Source organism: Zingiber officinale, chromosome 4B (genome assembly GCF_018446385.1).
Source record: "Zingiber officinale cultivar Zhangliang chromosome 4B, Zo_v1.1, whole genome shotgun sequence".
In the NCBI taxonomy this organism is placed as follows: domain Eukaryota; kingdom Viridiplantae; phylum Streptophyta; class Magnoliopsida; order Zingiberales; family Zingiberaceae; genus Zingiber; species Zingiber officinale.
Window position 1 is genome coordinate 119,905,556 of NC_055993.1, and position 17,527 is coordinate 119,923,082.

Genomic DNA, 17,527 nt, shown 5'->3' on the forward strand with positions numbered 1-17,527 from the left:
TTTCCACCTGCCTAACCGTAACTAGGACTTTTACCTAAAAACCCTTAGGACTTTCTTACAATCTCATTCAAACTTGTTAGACCATAAATAACCTTAACTTTGAACCCTTTTCCATTATCAAAATTCAGGTTCGATCGTCGGATGCTTCTCGCACCAATACATGTATCATCTCATATTCCTCATTTTTCATTCCGACATGCCCATTTAGACCACTTCTTATTAAAATCATTTCATTTGGCGGAATATTTTGTAATACTTCATCTAAGTCGTCCAAAAACCTTGATTTGGTAGTTTTATCTAATCCTACTTGCATTGTATATACGCTAATTATGTTCATAGTTTCTGTCATCACTATTATCTTAAGGGCTATAATTCAATCTTCTTTTCTAACTACTCTTATAACTTCATCATTTAGCAAATTATTTATAATAATATCCACTTAATTTCTTGCTTTAGTCTTTCTTGTGTACTATAACTTAAAACTTAAATTCTCTATCATCTTTGCCTTCTCATCTATCCATTTTATCTCTTGTACATACAAAATACTAATTCTTCTCATAATTATCGTATCTATTACCTCCATTGATTTATCAGTGAGGGCTACTATGTTCTATGTTTTAAATCTTAGACTATTAATTTTTTTATCATATTTGTTCTTAACCAACCTATGGTGTGCGAACTTTTATTTATTTAACACTACACCCAAATTCTCATGGAGATGTAGTGATATTTGCTAATATATTACAATCGGACCCTGCAATGCGAACTCTTGCATATTTAGCACTACACCGAGTTCTAGAGATGTAGCAGTCATTGCCAAAATGTTAAAGTCAGACCCTGCAATGTGTTCCTTCCAGGGAACAACCTAACATTAACACAATATTTTAATGAATCTATTCATTAAATATTTACACTTTAATTGTCTATAAGCTCGAATAATTACAAAGAGATAGACAATTAAAGTGCAAATACAAATATACCAACAACTTTGTGTTGAAGCTTGGGCGAAGTCGTCAGAGTAGTGTTTCATCGTTGTAGAATGCTTTTTAGATCCACACTTGAGTACAAAAGTTGTAGCAATTGATGTTTTGGAGCTGTTAGTCGAAACATCTTATTTAGGCCTTTCCAAGCGCCTGGACCACCCTGAGTGCCTCCACTGGAGCCCATCCAATCCTACTTTGATGCTAAGTTATCCAACTTTGGGTGTCTGGATCACCCTCGAGCGCATGGACTGTTGACGTAGCTGCACCTTGGTAAAACTCTATCTGTCTTGCCTCTATCCAATCCTGGGCGCCTGGACCAGCCCCGAGAGCCTGTGTTGGTGTAGTTGGCACTAATGGTCAAACAAGAGTTTTGATGAATGACAAATAAGTTAAAGTTTGGCATGTTATGATCTAATCTTGTTACCGAGTGTACATGGTTGACTAACCTCAGTCAGGATATTCGATTCCTGATTAGTTAAAGACCGGATGTGCGATTTTGGTAGGTAAGGATGTTTGATTCCCGAAGTCCGGATGTGTGATTCTAGAGGTAACTTTACAGTTGGTAAGTAGAGGTAAGTTACTAGAGGAGAGTGACTAAGTGAGGACGCGTCCTTGTTCGAAGGGGCATTATGCGTCAGTTCAATTTAGGTTCATTTCAGAAATATAAATTGAGACACTGACTAGATCCTGGTCTCAAGGAGATAGGGTCTAATTACTACTTCTTATTATATTGTGCGAATATTCTCTTACAGGTTATTGGATTAACACTTTTATACAGGGCAAAAGAAGCACAAAAGGAATTGGGTAAACAGTGCCCCGAGACGCCTTCCATAGTATGGAAGACACATTCACACTATTCATGAAAGGCGCCTTCAGTGCTATGGAAGACGCCTTTCGCAGAATAAAATTCAGACTTCGTCACAGATAAGGAACGGGTGGTTTAGGATCAGATTCCTCACATTAGAGGCGCCTTCAAAGCTATGGAAGACACCTTAAAAGGATGTTTCACCCAAGGCTTCAACAACAACTTCTATACGAGCTTCTACGCATTTGATCGACTTTCCAATTGCTCCGGCTTGCTATTGCGGCCCTGCTATGACTCTACTACGCTCGACTGCCGCCGAGAAGCCGTCCAAACACTAAGTTTGAGCCGACCGACGACAAACCGTGTTTGGTAAAAAGTTAATTCCTGTATTTACTTTATGCAAATGGGAAGTGTAGCGTGTTACATTTCTCCGACTCTCTTTGTATTCAATTACTCTTTCGACGGTTCCGGAAGAGGATTTAGTATATTACGCGTTGATATATCCTTGGGACCTGGGTCTTAGAGTAGGAGTCGCTGAAGGCTCCAAACCAAGTAAAAACTTAATCGTATTTTTGCTTGTTTTTCTATTTCGCGATCTTACTTAACTTTCCGCTGTGTACTCTTGTTTTTAAAATGCTCGATCAATTTATGACTGAGATCATATCTCACTAAAATCAGGATCTAGTCATGGTCTCAACTTAGACTTCTAAAATAGATCTATGTTAGACTGGCGCCTACAACCCCACTAGGCTCATCCTCACTGGATCACTCTCCTTCAATGCTTATCTCACTTGTCATTTGCTAACATACTCAACTCTTGACCTACTAGGTCTTCTTGCTTGATGCTCCATTTGAACTTTGACTAGTTGTCAGGTCCTGCGAATCCAACTAGATTTCCTGTCAGATATCAACCTATCTGATTTTCTTGTGCTAGTTATTATGTCCTCCATATCTAACTGGACTCCAGTCTGATATTAGATCCTATCAAATGTTTCAATTATGTACGTTTAATAAATAGGTTGAAAAATATAATAAAATTCAATAAATTTTTTAATAAATAATTTTGAGATTTAAAAAAATTAAAATACATACAATTAATCTTGATTTGGCTCGGCTCGTTGATCTTTTCGCCCGTTGATGAAGACTGTCCGATGCGGACTTTGAAATACACGCCTCTCTATTTGAATACGCAGCCGTTTTTTTATTCTGCGGTAATTTTGTGTTCAGCATCAATGTGGCGATCTCTCGCCTTGCGAACCCTAATACGGTCGGCGGCAGCCTTCACGCCGTCATGCTCAGCCTTCCTCCCCTCCCGCCCCGCCTCCTGCCTCGACGTGGTTCGCTTCCGATCCGATACCTCCGCCAAGGCGCTCGTCTTCGAGGTCGATCTCGACCCCGAGGGCGGGTCCGGACCGAGCGAGATTGAAGTCCTGCGGAGGCACCGCATCGTTGACGAACTTATGCACTTCATGGTCGTCAGCCAGTTCGCCCCCGATTGGCTTCCGTTCGTCCCCGGCGGATCCTTTTGGGTTCCGTCCCAGAAGCCACGCCCCCATGTCTCCGAGGTCATCACCAGCTTTGAGCATGTCAGTAGTGAGGATTGGAAGCTCAGAAAACCGCTCTCGAAGGAGGAGGAGTTGTCATTCACCACCGAAAGGGGTTGGCCCTCTTCAGCCTATTTTTTCGAGGGTAAACAATCATATCTTTGAATATTAATTGTTCATTTTTTGTAAACGATAGTTCTTTTTCTCTATCCGTAGTTCAATTGATCCAGTTATCTAGATTAGACAATCCAGATTTCTTGGAACTTATCTGAGACTCACGAAATTTTGCTAGGGGTCAATGAATTATCTTAGATTTTATTTTATTTTTTTTCTAACACGTCCTAATGCTTATATATGCCTGCTAATTTTTGTCACAAATAAATAAATTGGAATCCCAATAATAGTCAGAACTCTGTTGAGCTTGAGAACAAATTGGCCAAAAGTTTAGCTAATTCTTGTAAAGCTGATTGCTTCCATCATTTCTGGAGAAATTATATTTTCAAGGGCAAGTTCTTGAAAGAAAACACTTCTTCATCTGATCTACAAAGATGCCAACCTTCATTTTTTCTTACTTTGTTTTTAGTATAGGTTTTCGGGTTTATGGTAAGGTTTCCAATAAATTTGGTTCCCCTAATCCTTGAAAAAAGAATTTAGCAAATGATATATTGTTGCTTAATTCAGTTGATATCATAATTAGTTATTTGCTATATTTCACAAGATTTTTTTTAGTTTTTGTTGATTTCCTAACGCCTGAATGACCATCCTATTTCTTCTTTATTTACAAAATTCATACCCATGAACAACTATAATATCTCATTCAAATATTTGGTTGTAAGGGAGATCTTTTCTGTGCTCGCTAGAGCAATCTCATTTCTTAAATTATGAATTACTCCCTGCAAAATGATACAGTTGGATGAGGCCTACTTGGTGTATTATTGTGAACGTGGTGCTTGAGGTGGAGTCTTTTTTCTTTCTGAGTTTCATGTGCCTGGTTCGGCGTGGATTAGGGGAAGTATGGCAATATGTTTGGATGAAATGTATGAAGTTCTCTGGTTATTGAACACATTTACTGATTTTTGTTGACATGCAAGTCCTAAGATAATTTCTACTAGGTCACTAGCGAATTAATTTATTCAAGCTTTTTAGAAATAGATTTTCATCAGCATCTAAGCTGCCTTTTCGCCCTTAATATTCTATCCAATGTTAATTATTTCCTTGTTCTCTTTTCATGTTAGTAAATTTCAATATGATTTGAGATTGCAATTGTTCTATTAGCTTTCTCTACTGCATCTCCCATCATCTCCTAGCGGAAAATAGAATATGTAGAACACCATAGATTGTTTAGATATACTAGCTGATGTGATTGTTTACAGTTGCTAGTTGGGTGTCTTTGCTCGTGTAGCCAAAGTCATGAATAATTCTTTGAAGCTATTCTGTCGCTATATCTCTTTGATTCATTTTCTATTTAGTTGTCAAATGTTGTTTTGAATATCAGTTGTGTGTTTTTTGTCTGCGAAAATTGTTAGCTTTTGGGCTCACAATGTCTTCTATCTATAACAGGTCCATCATCTTCACAAGCAAAGAGACCACAAAAATCTGCCGAGCCACAAACTGACGATGAAGACAACTGACTCTCATCCAATACTTACAGGGTTAGATCCTTTTACTCCTTTTGGCTTTGCATAATTCTCATAGATAATGTACTCATTCGGGACAAATCATTTACCCTGTAAATTGATGTTTTGCTATCCTCTCCATTATACTCGTTCAGGAGTGACCTACCAGGATAAGCATTATCGGGCAAGGAATTATAATTGAAATTTATTGTATAAAACAATACATCATACCTCGTTGTGGTGAAATTTGAAGGAGAGAAACCATTGGATGAAGGAATTCGTCTCTTGCTGCATGTGAGAAGGTTACAATGATGAATGATTTTCGACGATTCCACAAATCAAATCCCGTCGTCTAATGGATGTTCTTCTTCTCTCTTTTCTTTCTTTCACATCTATTCGATGAAAGACTTGGACGCATTATATCATGTGAATATCAAGGGGTATATTAGTAAATTGTCCCATGGAAATATAGACAACGTGGGCATTATGGGTAGCCCATATTCCCATGTTCCCATTACCAACGTCTCCTACTCGTTCCAGTTAGGCACAAAGATCAGTTTATCTAGGTAAGTCGCTAAGACCAGTTAGTCACAAAGGCTAAATAAGACACATAGACTATATAAGAGTTTAGTCACAAAGATCATATCAGAACATCCAATCCATACTTATAGAAAATGATTCGTGCGACAACAAACACACTGAGCGATAGATGCTAAGAAGATTGTTACACCTTGCATAGTTGCTTTTTGAGCAATCAATGCTAACAAAGTTGTTACACTTTACTTAGCCACTTTTCCAAACGAATCAGAGACACTCTCATGATGACACCTAGCCACTCTCCTAGCGGTACATATCTGTTATCCAGGAAACATCTAATCTCCAAGTGACACACAACTATTATCTTGGAGATATTAATATGAACATCTCTAATCCCTTATTATGACTATTATATCAAGAGCATGTTTTATATTCAATATTCGCAATCATTTCACATAATAGAAATAAGTCGACCAATGAATAACATCAAAAGATGTAAATTTATTTAATATTTTTTTTAGCTAGAATCTATTTATTTTAATCGGTCGCTTTCCTAATTATGTTCTATAGATCGAATCATTCATAGCGATACATGCTAAAGTTGTAGTTACTGATTAAAATTTTAAGTAAACAGTTAAATATTCACTTAGAACAAAATTGAGATTAATTTATGATTTCAAAGGTTTCATATAGTAGAGAAACAAGGATTCATTCTCTTATTACCTTTGTTGTCGCAATAACATATGTGGTATGAATCACATATTATGATGTTATTCTCTTTACTAAAAAAGAGCATATGTTTTTTTTTTAAATTTAACATCATATATATTTTGATCTAGACATATCTAATGTCTAATCATGAATTCAACATAGGAATTTCAATCTGGCTTTCAACCGCTTTAGTAAATTGTGAGTTTATTTACTTCGATCATTATTCAACATAAATGATTTTATCTTGACACAATTATCAAGATGATTTTAACTTATTGATCTGTCTTTGTTTATAGCTACATAAGTTATCTCATAAGTAACAGTCTTACCTTTATTTATACTTAACATAATAAAGATGATTATCTATGTGAGTGGATCTATCACTCCCTACCAACATGCTCATCGAGATCTTATATGAATGTAACAAAATCATATACACTGAATAAATTATGACAAGCCACACAATCAAATCATAATATCTGATTGTTATTACAATATTGTTACATTTTGCTAAGTCCCAAAAACTTTACATGTTTTTTAAATGACTCTCTAGTCATTAGCTTAGTAAAAGGATATGTAATCATAACACATGTAGGGACATATTTAAGTCCCCTCGGGGCGGTGCGATGGTTAAGACATGGGGTGTTACCACATGAGGTCCTTGGGGTCGAAACTCGGCGTGACCGAGCATAACCTCCCCCATGTCTTGGTCATTTGCACTAATGGCTAGTAGCCACCCGTGATTTACCTCCTCCGTGTTGGCCTAGGGACGGGTTGGCGGGGGGCGCTGGGGGCGAGCGAATCGCCTTTTGCCACATGTAGGGACATATTTAAGAAATACTTTTCTTTTAGCCACAATATTCTTTACAAAGTTATATTTTATAGTTATATGCTTGCCCTTGCTGTGATATTTGAGATTCTTTGAAAAAGTTATTGTAGCTTAACTGTCACAGTAGATAGTTACTAGACTCTCACTTTGCTTCAGCAATCTTTAAATGCTTTAGGAACCTTCTCAACTAGACTGTTTCTTGCACACAGTTGTTGAATATGCCACATATTCAGCTTCCATAGTTGACAAAGATACACAAGCTTATTTTTTGTTGTTTCATGAGATGACGAAACCATTCAACAAAAACGCATATCTTGATGTAAATTTTCTATCATTCAGGTTCCCATCCTAATATGCATTTGAATAACCTATCAGACTCATATTGGATCCTTAGAAATATAGATAATAATATGTTGTCGCCTTCAGATATCTGAATATCTTTTTTATCGTCTTCCAGTGTCTCGGTCTTGAGTTTGACTGAATGCGACTGATAAAGTCAACAATATAGTTGATATCGGGATATGTACACAACATAGTGCATATCAAACTACTAATAATACTAACATATGATTTTTTTATTCATCTCAGCTATTTCCTTTGGAGTTTTGTGACACATACTCTTGCTCAAAACAGTACCTTTTACAATATGTGTATGTTTTATGTTGCAATTAGACATTCTGAAATGATATAACATCTTATTTATATAAGACTCGTGTGACAGACCCAAAAGTCTTTTAGGATGATTTCTAATGATCTTCACCTCTAAGATGTATTTAGCTTCCTCTATATCCGTTGTATCAAATTGCGATAGAAGTGATTTCATTCACATATCCTATGTTATTTCTAGCTATCAACATATTATCAACATATAATGATAAAATAACATTTTTTTTTAAAACGTAATAATTCTCATTGATTATCTCAAAATCATAAGATAAAATGACTTTGTTACATCTTATGTTTTATTGTCTTGATGCTTGCTTTAGCCCATATATAAACTTTTTAAGTCTACATACTTTCTCTTCTTATCCTTCAGCAATAAAACATTCTGGCTGAACCATATAGATTTATTTGTCAAGCTCACCATTAAGGAAAGCGATTTTTACATCTATTTGATGCAATTCAATTCATAATGTGCCACAAAGGTAGGAGTGTAATCAAACCGAGCTGAGTTGAACTCTTGTATGTTTGAGTTTGACTCGTCTGTAAACAAGCCGAGCTCGAGTTTTATTTAACGAATATATTCACGACTCATAAGTTTATTCGAACTTTTATCAAATCTAAACAAGTTTAATAAATATAAATTATAAATTTAAATATTCATTAAAAATTAAATTATATATTTAGAGAAAATTATAATATTCTTATTAAAATTTAAAATTTTATTCTAATAAATAAATTAATATATTTACCTATATTTTTCATATATAGAGTGTAAAATCTATAAATTTAATATCAAAATTATTATTTTTTCATTTAAAGGTTTATTCATGAGTTTACTAACGAATATGCTTACGAGCTAACAAATCGAATATTGTGAAGCTTGAGCTTGATTTGTTTTTCTTAACGAGTTTCATTAAACAAGCTCAAACGAGTTTTTATTGAATCGAGCTTCGAATAACTCATGAGCGGCTCAGTTTGTTTACACCCTGACACAAAGGCTAAAACAATTTGTATTGATACAAATTTTACTATGGGAGAAAATGTCTCTTCAAAGTCAATACACTCCATTTGGTAATATCCTTTTGCAACCAGACGAGTTTTGTATCTGTTAATCGATCCATCAGGTTTTCTCTTTAGGTTAAGAATCCACTTATTCCTAAATTCTTTCTGTCGAAGAAAGATCAACTAAGTCCCAAACATGATTCTTATTCATTGATTCTATCTCTTCATCCATTACAATTAAGTCCCAAACATGCTTCTTCAATAGATTGAGGTTCGCCATCATCAACTTTGAGTGTCATCAATGTCTCATTCTTAATGCCAAACCTCTTCTTAGGTTTGATTTTACGAACGCTTCTTCATAAGTTAGGTTGTTGCGAAGTTAACTAATAACTTAGCATATTACTCCCACTCGATTGACTAGATTCAGACATCCCTTTTGACACCTCTCTTGTTGATAATATCTTATCCTTATCAAATAGAGGAGCCCTTTTATCAGCATCACCTCTGGTTGGGAATTATGTTTCGAGAAAAGTCACATCTCTTGAATCTACTTCAGAGATTGTTACATCTAGTTGCTCACCTATAAAAACATAACCGTTGGAGGTCTAATGGTATCTAATAAAGATACATTTTTTACCCTTATGTATTAGTTTTCTATACTTGTGAGAACTATCATGAACATAAGCGGCTAATCCCCAGAGTCTCAGATTATTTAAATTTGATTTTTTGCATGTCCAACGTTCATCTGAGGTAGATGAAACTGATTTTGAAGACACTTTGTTAAGTATATAGGCCGCAGTTAATAATGCATCTCCACAATAAGAAATTATAGTTCGCGCCATCATAGACTTAACCATATTAAGAAGAGTCATATTTTTTTCTTTCGGCTACCTCATTTTACTGTAGAGTTTCAGGAATTGTCAGCTATCTAATAATGCCTTTATCATTACATATTGTCTTAAACATATCAGACAAATATTCACCTCCATGTTCAATGCGTAAAGTCTTAAGTTTAAGACTCTTAACTTTACGTTCTATTTGATTTTCAACTTCGTTCATATAACGAATGAATCAATCCAATAATTCAGATTTATGAGATATCAAATACACATGGAAATCGTCAATAAATGTAATGAAATAGGAAGCTCCATGTCTAGTCTTCATATTCATTGGACCATAAATGTCTGAATAAATTAATTACAATGTTAATTCAGATCTAATAGTCTTACCAAATAGTTTCCTATTTACTGTTTCAACAAGATAATACTCAAATATAGACAAGTGAATTTTAGCCTGAGTGCCTAATAGATCCTCTCTAGCCAACTGATTCATATGTTCTTGTCTATGTCTTAATGTAGCATGCCAAACCTCATCAGTAATACTTGCATCATTAGTTAAAGTAATGCTTGAAAAATAACCTTCAATTGTACAATTGACATCTGGTTCTACACCAAGAACCATAAAATCATTTGTTAAAAAATCATTTTCGATTGACACTGAGTCAATCTTAAGTTCAACACATCGACTATAAAAATTAATACAATACACTGAGTCAATCTTGAAAAACCATTTTTGTACATTGATGTTTACTTAATTGTGTTTATTTAGTTACCTACATTTTATTATGATGATGTGGTGGTAAAAACGATCCTGCTAAGGACGAGTCATCAAAGTTGACCGAGCGGGTTACAACGGGTCAATCAGGCATGGTCGCCCACTTTGCGAAAGGAGGGCTCAGGAACATGGTGCCGCCCAGAGTCTCGTCTGACCAGATTGCTCGTCCGTCCGAGCGATAAGCAGCGCCCTGAAAGTCCGGCGACTAAAGAGAGGAGAACAAATGTTCGCAATTGTGATGACCCTATAAGGGCTAGTCCGACCGGACTGTCTGTCCGATCGTATGAGGACCAACCTACTGATCCGAACAATCGTGGAGAAGAACAACCTCAAGGGACCGGGCTGGGAATCTCGACTGAGCGGCTCACCTGCTGGACCAAGCAGTGAGATCTCTTGCTTAGTTCATTGTATATTTCTGAGAGTTGGTGCCGCTGACAACATTACATAGTTAGCAGGCAAATCGTACGGCGGAAGCTTCCACTATCATGTTAGGGATTTGTACACCCTGTTAAGAAATGATGTCAGAGATATTTTTCTGATTCATCTTTTCATAGGAAAACTGGGAAAATATGCAAGTACTTTGAGAAGTGTGCACGTAATTTACAGGGCCACTATTTAAAGGGGGTTCCATGCACCGGAGGAGGTATGCGTTATTTGTGATTACGCTCTTGTTGCTGCTATAGTTTTCTTTGTTCTTCATTATTGTCGGTGACTGACTTGAGCGTTGGAGGGTCAACACTGGGGACCTCTTCTCTGGTCCGGCATTGACGTTCTTAGTTTTGAAGAGCAGAGTGGAGTCTTCACACGTTCAATAGTAGAGCCACATTCCTAGCTAGCTGTCATCATCACTTTCAGACATGATCATATTTGATGTCGTCTGTGGAACTTAACTTATATCTGAAACATGAAGATGGAGGATACTGGACGACTTACGACCATGACGTTGACGCGAGAAGAATTGGATATACTGATTCAAGCACGAGCGATCAAGATGTTGTAGCAACAGCAGACGATAGTCGATCGATAAGCAAATAAACTACAACGTCAGCAACAGTAAAGCAGGTCAGCCATAAAGGGCGAGTGGAAAACACCGCCGCTTGTAGGCTAAACAATAAATCGATCGACACATATGGAGATACACCGAATGCGTCGATCCTGTTTCACTGAGCGTTGTTCCACATCCCTTTAGAGGAACAAGGCTGAGCGGATAAAGCACAAGGATCCTCCTCGAATGACGCGCCTATCCGGGATGGACGAAAGGGTAAAGCACCTAGGCTCGATAACTCCCCCGAACGGATAAATAGACAGTTCTTTCAGTGGATCCTGGATGACCAACTACCATGACATTACGCGCCGTTGACAATCAGAGGACCATCTGATCAAGTTCGACATCATGACCACACTTCATTAGTATACCGACGGGGTTAAGTACCGAGTTTTCCTCGCCACCCTCTTTGAATCGGCGCAAAGGAGGTTTCGACGCCTACCGATCGGATCAATCCATTGCTTCAAACACTTCCGGGTGCCATTCCTGCAGTGTTTTGCTAGCAGCTGCAAATACCAGAAGACAAACGTTAACATGTTCACAGTAAAACAAGGACCCAAGGAAGCGTTGAGGGCGTATATCAAAATATTCAACCAAATGACCATGGGCATTCTATCGGTCACCTCGGAGATATTGGTAAGTGCCTTCTTGCAGGGACTTACTTATAGAAGGTGAATTCTTTCGCTCACTCATCTGGAAGTTGTCAGAAAATTTTGACCAACTGTTCAGGTGCACCAGCGAATACATCAACGTGGAGGCCCAAGTGGCACGAAGGAAGGAAGGGATAGTCGAGCCTACCACCACCCATGAACGTCGGTCGGCCAGCAGCAACCAATCGTCAAAAGGGTCTCGGGCGGGAGCTGCCCAGTAGCACTAGGAAAATTGAATGCATGTTGTTTAGCACGTCGAAGCAGAGCGGCCACGGGCTTCGAAGTCTCGACCATGGACACCACTGTTCTGCTCATATCATTGTTTGGCGACACATAAGAGATTGTTATGACTTGAAGGCGGGGGTGAGCCGACTGGCGCCACATTGGTTCCGTCGTCGGTCATTCTCTCCTGATTAGCACCATCTTCATCGCTGAGCAGGCGGCCAGCGCGAAGAAGTGAGGTCGGCGACCAAACAGCGTCGATATCAGCCCTACTGAAAGAATGATGCAAGTCCCTCCCGAGTTTTCGCTGAGAGGGATCACCCATCTGCACGAGAAGAGGAAAACTGAAGTAATGCTGCTCGGGGTGACATTTGAATGATTGCTGGAGGGCTGACCGACGGTGATTCCAACATGGCGAGGAAGTTGCACGACCGGGGACTGGGATACATGTTGTGGGGTGCAGCAAGGAGAGGGCTGAGGGGCTAGAGATCAGTTTTAGCTCTCGAGACTTATAGGGAGTGGAGGTCCCTCACGACGCTGCCTTGATCATCTAAACGGTAATCGCCAATTATAATATTCAACGAACTTTTGTACATACAACTAGTTTGGTGAACATCTTCAAGAAGGTGCTCGATCAATTGCAAATCGATTGGAGCGACTTGTAGCCCATGACGACTTCACTGTACGGGTTCACGGGCAACGAAGTATTTTCAATCGGCCAGTCTCGGCTGGCCATATCACTCGGAGAAGAGCTGCTCAGGCGGACAAGGACCATAAACTTTATTGTGGTGGACGCGTCGTTCGTCTACAATGTGATTTTAGGTCGACAACCCTGATTGAGTTTCGAGCAGTAATGTCTACTTTTTACCAGAAAATCAAATTTCCAGTGGACAATTCAGTGGGAGAAGTTAAAGGTGATCAACTAGTCGCTCGGCGGTGATAGTCGAGATGATTAAATCCGTTCGGAAGATAGCTATTGGTGGTAAATGTAATTCTGGAAGAGCGTCTTGTGCTGGTCTACGATGAAAGAGAGGAGGTCCAGATCCACCCCAGTTGACTGGAAGCCACAATGTTCGTTGCGGCCGATTTGACTGATGCAAGGTCTAGCTGGTGGCCTGCCTTAGGCAAAATCACTATGTATTTGCTTGGTCGACTCATGAGCTTCCGGGCATATCGCTAAGCGTGACGCAACACGAGTTGCATGTCCGACCGGATGCTCGGCCGATAATGTAGAGGAAGAGGGATTTAAGCTCCGAGTAGAACCAAATCATCCGAACGGAAATAGAAAAATTACTGGAGGTTGACCACATTCGTGAAGTCCAATTCCTTAGTTGGCTGACCAACGTGGTGCTGGTCTCTAAGCCGGGCAACAAGTGGAGGGTCTCTATCGACTTCCGCGACTTGAAAATAACCTGCTCGAAGGATTTCTATCCCCTATCGCGCATCGATCAAATGGTGGACTCCATAGAAGGTTGTGAGTTGATCTGTATGCTTGATGCGTACTAGGGTTATCATCAAGTTTCGTTCGCCAAGGAGTATCAAGAGAAGGTGATCTTCATCGTTATGTTATTCAGATTAGAGAACGTCGGCACCACTTACCAAATGCTCATGAACAAGGTGTTCCAATGATAGATCGATCATAATATGGAGGTATATGTCAATGATATATTAATAAAATCCATCCGAGCAACTGATCTTTGTGTAGACGTCGAAGAGACTTGTCGGACCTTGAGGACGTATAGGATCAAGTTTAACTCGAGTAAGTGTTGTTGGGACCTTCACGCCGCTAGGGGGGGCGAATATCTCATTACTTAAATCGTCGTTTCCTATGCTTGTTAGTGCACTACAGAAATGCAAAACAAAACAAATAAATAGAAAGCTAAACCTAGAGGCAATAACCAAGACAATCAAACCTTTGACATATCGTCAAACTCTTCACCCAGAACTACAAGAAAAAAGAATCAAAACGACGTAGTAAAGGCAAATAAAAACTTTTGAGGAACGTAACTTATCATCGTGGATTTCTGAGTGAAGCTGTCAGAGTGAAGCTGTAAACCAGTTCCCCGGGCAGAATGGTCATCGCCTTGCCCTTGGCATCCGCCCAAGTTTAGGCTAGAGGATTCTGGATGTGGATCGTATGCTTGGGCGATCGGGGCATATCATCGCTTGGAGAGCTCTAAGCGTTAGTGGGCAGGTGGATCAGTGCCAATATGTGTTTACGGCCAATCGGATTGGAGGGCTCCGAAGTCGCCTAACCCTTAGATTTGAACTTCGAGGAGCGGATCATGGAAATTGAGGTAGCCAGATCGGTCGTCGGCGGGATGAAGGAAATTGGTTGCGCTAGAATCTTGCCAGTTGGCAACTCGAGCACTGATGGAGTCCGATCGGACGAAGGCGGCGTTGGCAAAGTAATCGTTCTCTCGGGGATGGTAGAAGATAAACTTTCACCCCGCTCAGACATGGGTCGGGAAGTAAGCACTTCCATAGGCGTCGATGCTGAGGCTCCCGTACGGGAGGTACCCTCTGAGCGAAGTCTCTTCCTCTGCTGGTGCTGAAGTAGCGGCTTGCCAAAGCCTGCTAACTTGGTCGGCACTGACTCAGACGGTATGGCCACTGGGATCATGGTGGGCCGCACTGGATGAAGCTCCCAAGTGGTAGCGGTGGCACTGCTCCCTGCCACTCAGCTTGCCTCGCCGGTCTAATTAGTCTAGTTGCTGATCAGCGGAAGTCCGCGGTGTTATAGCTTAGCCGCACCGCAAGCATTGATCTTGGCATCAGAGAGCTTGCTCTTGCCGCTCATCAAGGACTTCAACATGACTTCGGCTACAAAAATAAAAGTGAAATCAATTAGATTCTAAGGCGATATAGGAAGAAAAAAATTTACCTAATGAGTCGGGTAGCTGTGAGTGGAGGAGACTTAGTCTAAAAACATTCAAAACACTTTCGTGCAGTAACTTATATATGTGGTACTTCTTATTAGTTAGAGCCCTAGAGCCAATCATTTGATGATTGTTGTATGGACTCGTTGTATCATATTCTTGTATATAAATAAAGACATTTGTTTTTAGTTATTATACTTACTTTGTATTGGTGCCAAATAACTAAGTATAATAACGTTCTTGAGTAGAAAGTTCTTACCTATATCAATCGATTGGTTGAATCAATAGTAGATGATATAGGGAACACCACTCTTAATCATTCCTAGTCGAATATTAACATTCAGGGACAATGTTAATACGACGAGACTAACATGTAGGTCAACTCGATGACTTGATCTCACAAGTCATGGATATGGAGATATCAAGTTGACACATGGGTATGCATTGGAGAATGTATACTGAATGACCCGCTATGAGAAAGTATCATGGATCGTTATATGAGTGTCATATACTTTCTCATGTGGCTATTAGTATGACTACTAGTCCTTGGACCTGAAGTCACCATGGTTCCCTACATAAGGAGTTACGTATTTTGGTTTCGTCAAACGTCACCCGTAACTGGGTGGACTATAAAGGCGATTACTGGGTATGTAACAAATTATGCGGAGGGATGTGAATGATGTAGATGAGATCTATCCCTCCTATATGACAGGAGTGACATCGATATTCTTGATAGAGTGAGATCACTAAGTGTATGGTCATGCCCAAATGAGTCAATATGAGATATTGAGCTCATTTGATTGAGTGAGTTTACTTGGAGTTCAAGATTTAGATTGATTAGAGGATGACACGGTCTATGCCTCATATTGATCAATCTAGATGTCTAGGATAAAATGACAATGTCATATATATTGTGAGAAGTCACAATTAGTAGTCACAAGGTGATGTTAGATCTCAACATTCTTGTAACTTTGATGGTAATGGTGTGTTGCTAGATACCGCTCATTACTTATGGTTCTAAATGAGTTTAGGAGCATTGCCAACGTTACAAGAACCTATAGGGTCACACACAAAGGGCAATTAGATGAAAATTAGGTTCATTTGATGGACCTAAATGATTAGGTTCATATGATGAACCAAATTGGATTAAGAGTAATCCAAAGTAGGCTAATTGAGTTGGACTCAATTTGGTTCATGTGTTAAGTAGTCTAATTTGGACTTAGACTCATTTAATCAATTTAATTCAATGAATAGAGATTCATTAAATTAAAATTGACTTGAACCAATGGTTAGATTAGATCAACCAAGGGAGAGAAGTGGTCAAGTTTGACTTGACTTGAGAGGAAGATGAATGGTCAATTTTGACTTGACCATTTGCCACCTCATTGGTGAGTTGACATTAAGTGGTCCAATGATGATGCTCCACATCATCATGGTTGCTTAAGTGGAATGCCACCTCATGAGAGTTACCAAGAGTTGTGACTCTTGGCATCTCATGGAGGTTACAATTCCCCTTAAAGTGGCTGGCCACTTTTGATGAGTAGTTAGTGCATTTTGTGTTTGTGTGAGTAACTCCATCATCTTCTTCCTCTCTAGTTTTCTTCTTGCTCTCCCTCTCCTCCATTACTGATCTCTAAGGTTGCTAGCGCATCCTTAGAGGTCCTTCTCCATCTCTTATTTGTGTGGATACACATAAAATGTCTACTTTGATACTTTCGAGATCCGACGAACTGAGGACGAGCGGGATTGCGAAAGACTTCGCATCAAGGGTAAATTCCTTCTCCTTGTAGATCTAGTTTAGAACTAGTGTAAGAAACTTGTACTCGTAATGTTTTCAAAATTTTAATCTTCGCACGGATTCGGTGGCCGGGGTTTCGGGGTTTCCGCAACGCAAAAAGCGATTTTTGCGGCTCGAAAAATCCATCACTTCTGACCGGCCAGATGAGCGGCCGCTTAGAGGTAGGTTGGCTCCCAACGATATTTACGTAATGCGGGAGACTTCATCAGCTCTATTTGTTAGCCAGTCGGGAATGATGGTCGCTTGGGTAGTCGAACAAAAAAGTAATACTCCTTTCAATACTTGTTGGAAGAGGACATTTTATCAAAAAATACAGAGCTCACTCGCGCTTGTATAAGAAAGGTTTCCGCCTCAGAGAGTTTGGGATAGTAAAAAGAATGGAAAATACGGGGGACGTGTGGGATGTCATACAGGCGAAATAGAATTACCTCTCCGCATAGAAGCCTAAAGGAGTTTGACATTTACTTGTGCCCCTAGGGCGTAGTGCAGACGGTAGACTCATGGCATTTCTGTCGTAATGACCAGGGATCGATTCTCAAGAATTGACGACTTGGGATTTATTCCACCATGCGTCTATGACGTGTGTACCTGTATTTACCTGCCTTCATATTTGTGGAGCTGACACTAGA

At 39.3% G+C, this 17,527-nt stretch overlaps 1 protein-coding gene across 2 annotated transcripts; it reads left to right on the forward strand.

Moving 5' to 3' along the window:
* Positions 1-2,992: 2,992 nt before the first annotated feature.
* On the forward strand, positions 2,993-5,302 carry LOC121977889. 2 transcript variants are annotated; one of them, XM_042530295.1, is made up of 3 exons: positions 2,993-3,477; positions 4,893-4,984; positions 5,104-5,302. In XM_042530295.1, the coding sequence occupies exons 1-2, from the start codon at positions 3,021-3,023 to the stop codon at positions 4,961-4,963; spliced, it is 528 nt and encodes a 175-aa protein (XP_042386229.1). In that variant the 5' UTR covers positions 2,993-3,020; the 3' UTR covers positions 4,964-4,984; positions 5,104-5,302. The 2 variants fall into 2 exon arrangements, with proteins under 2 accessions (XP_042386229.1, XP_042386227.1); XM_042530293.1 differs by lacking the exon at positions 5,104-5,302 and having other exon boundaries at positions 4,893-5,092.
* The last annotated feature ends 12,225 nt before the right edge of the window (positions 5,303-17,527 follow it).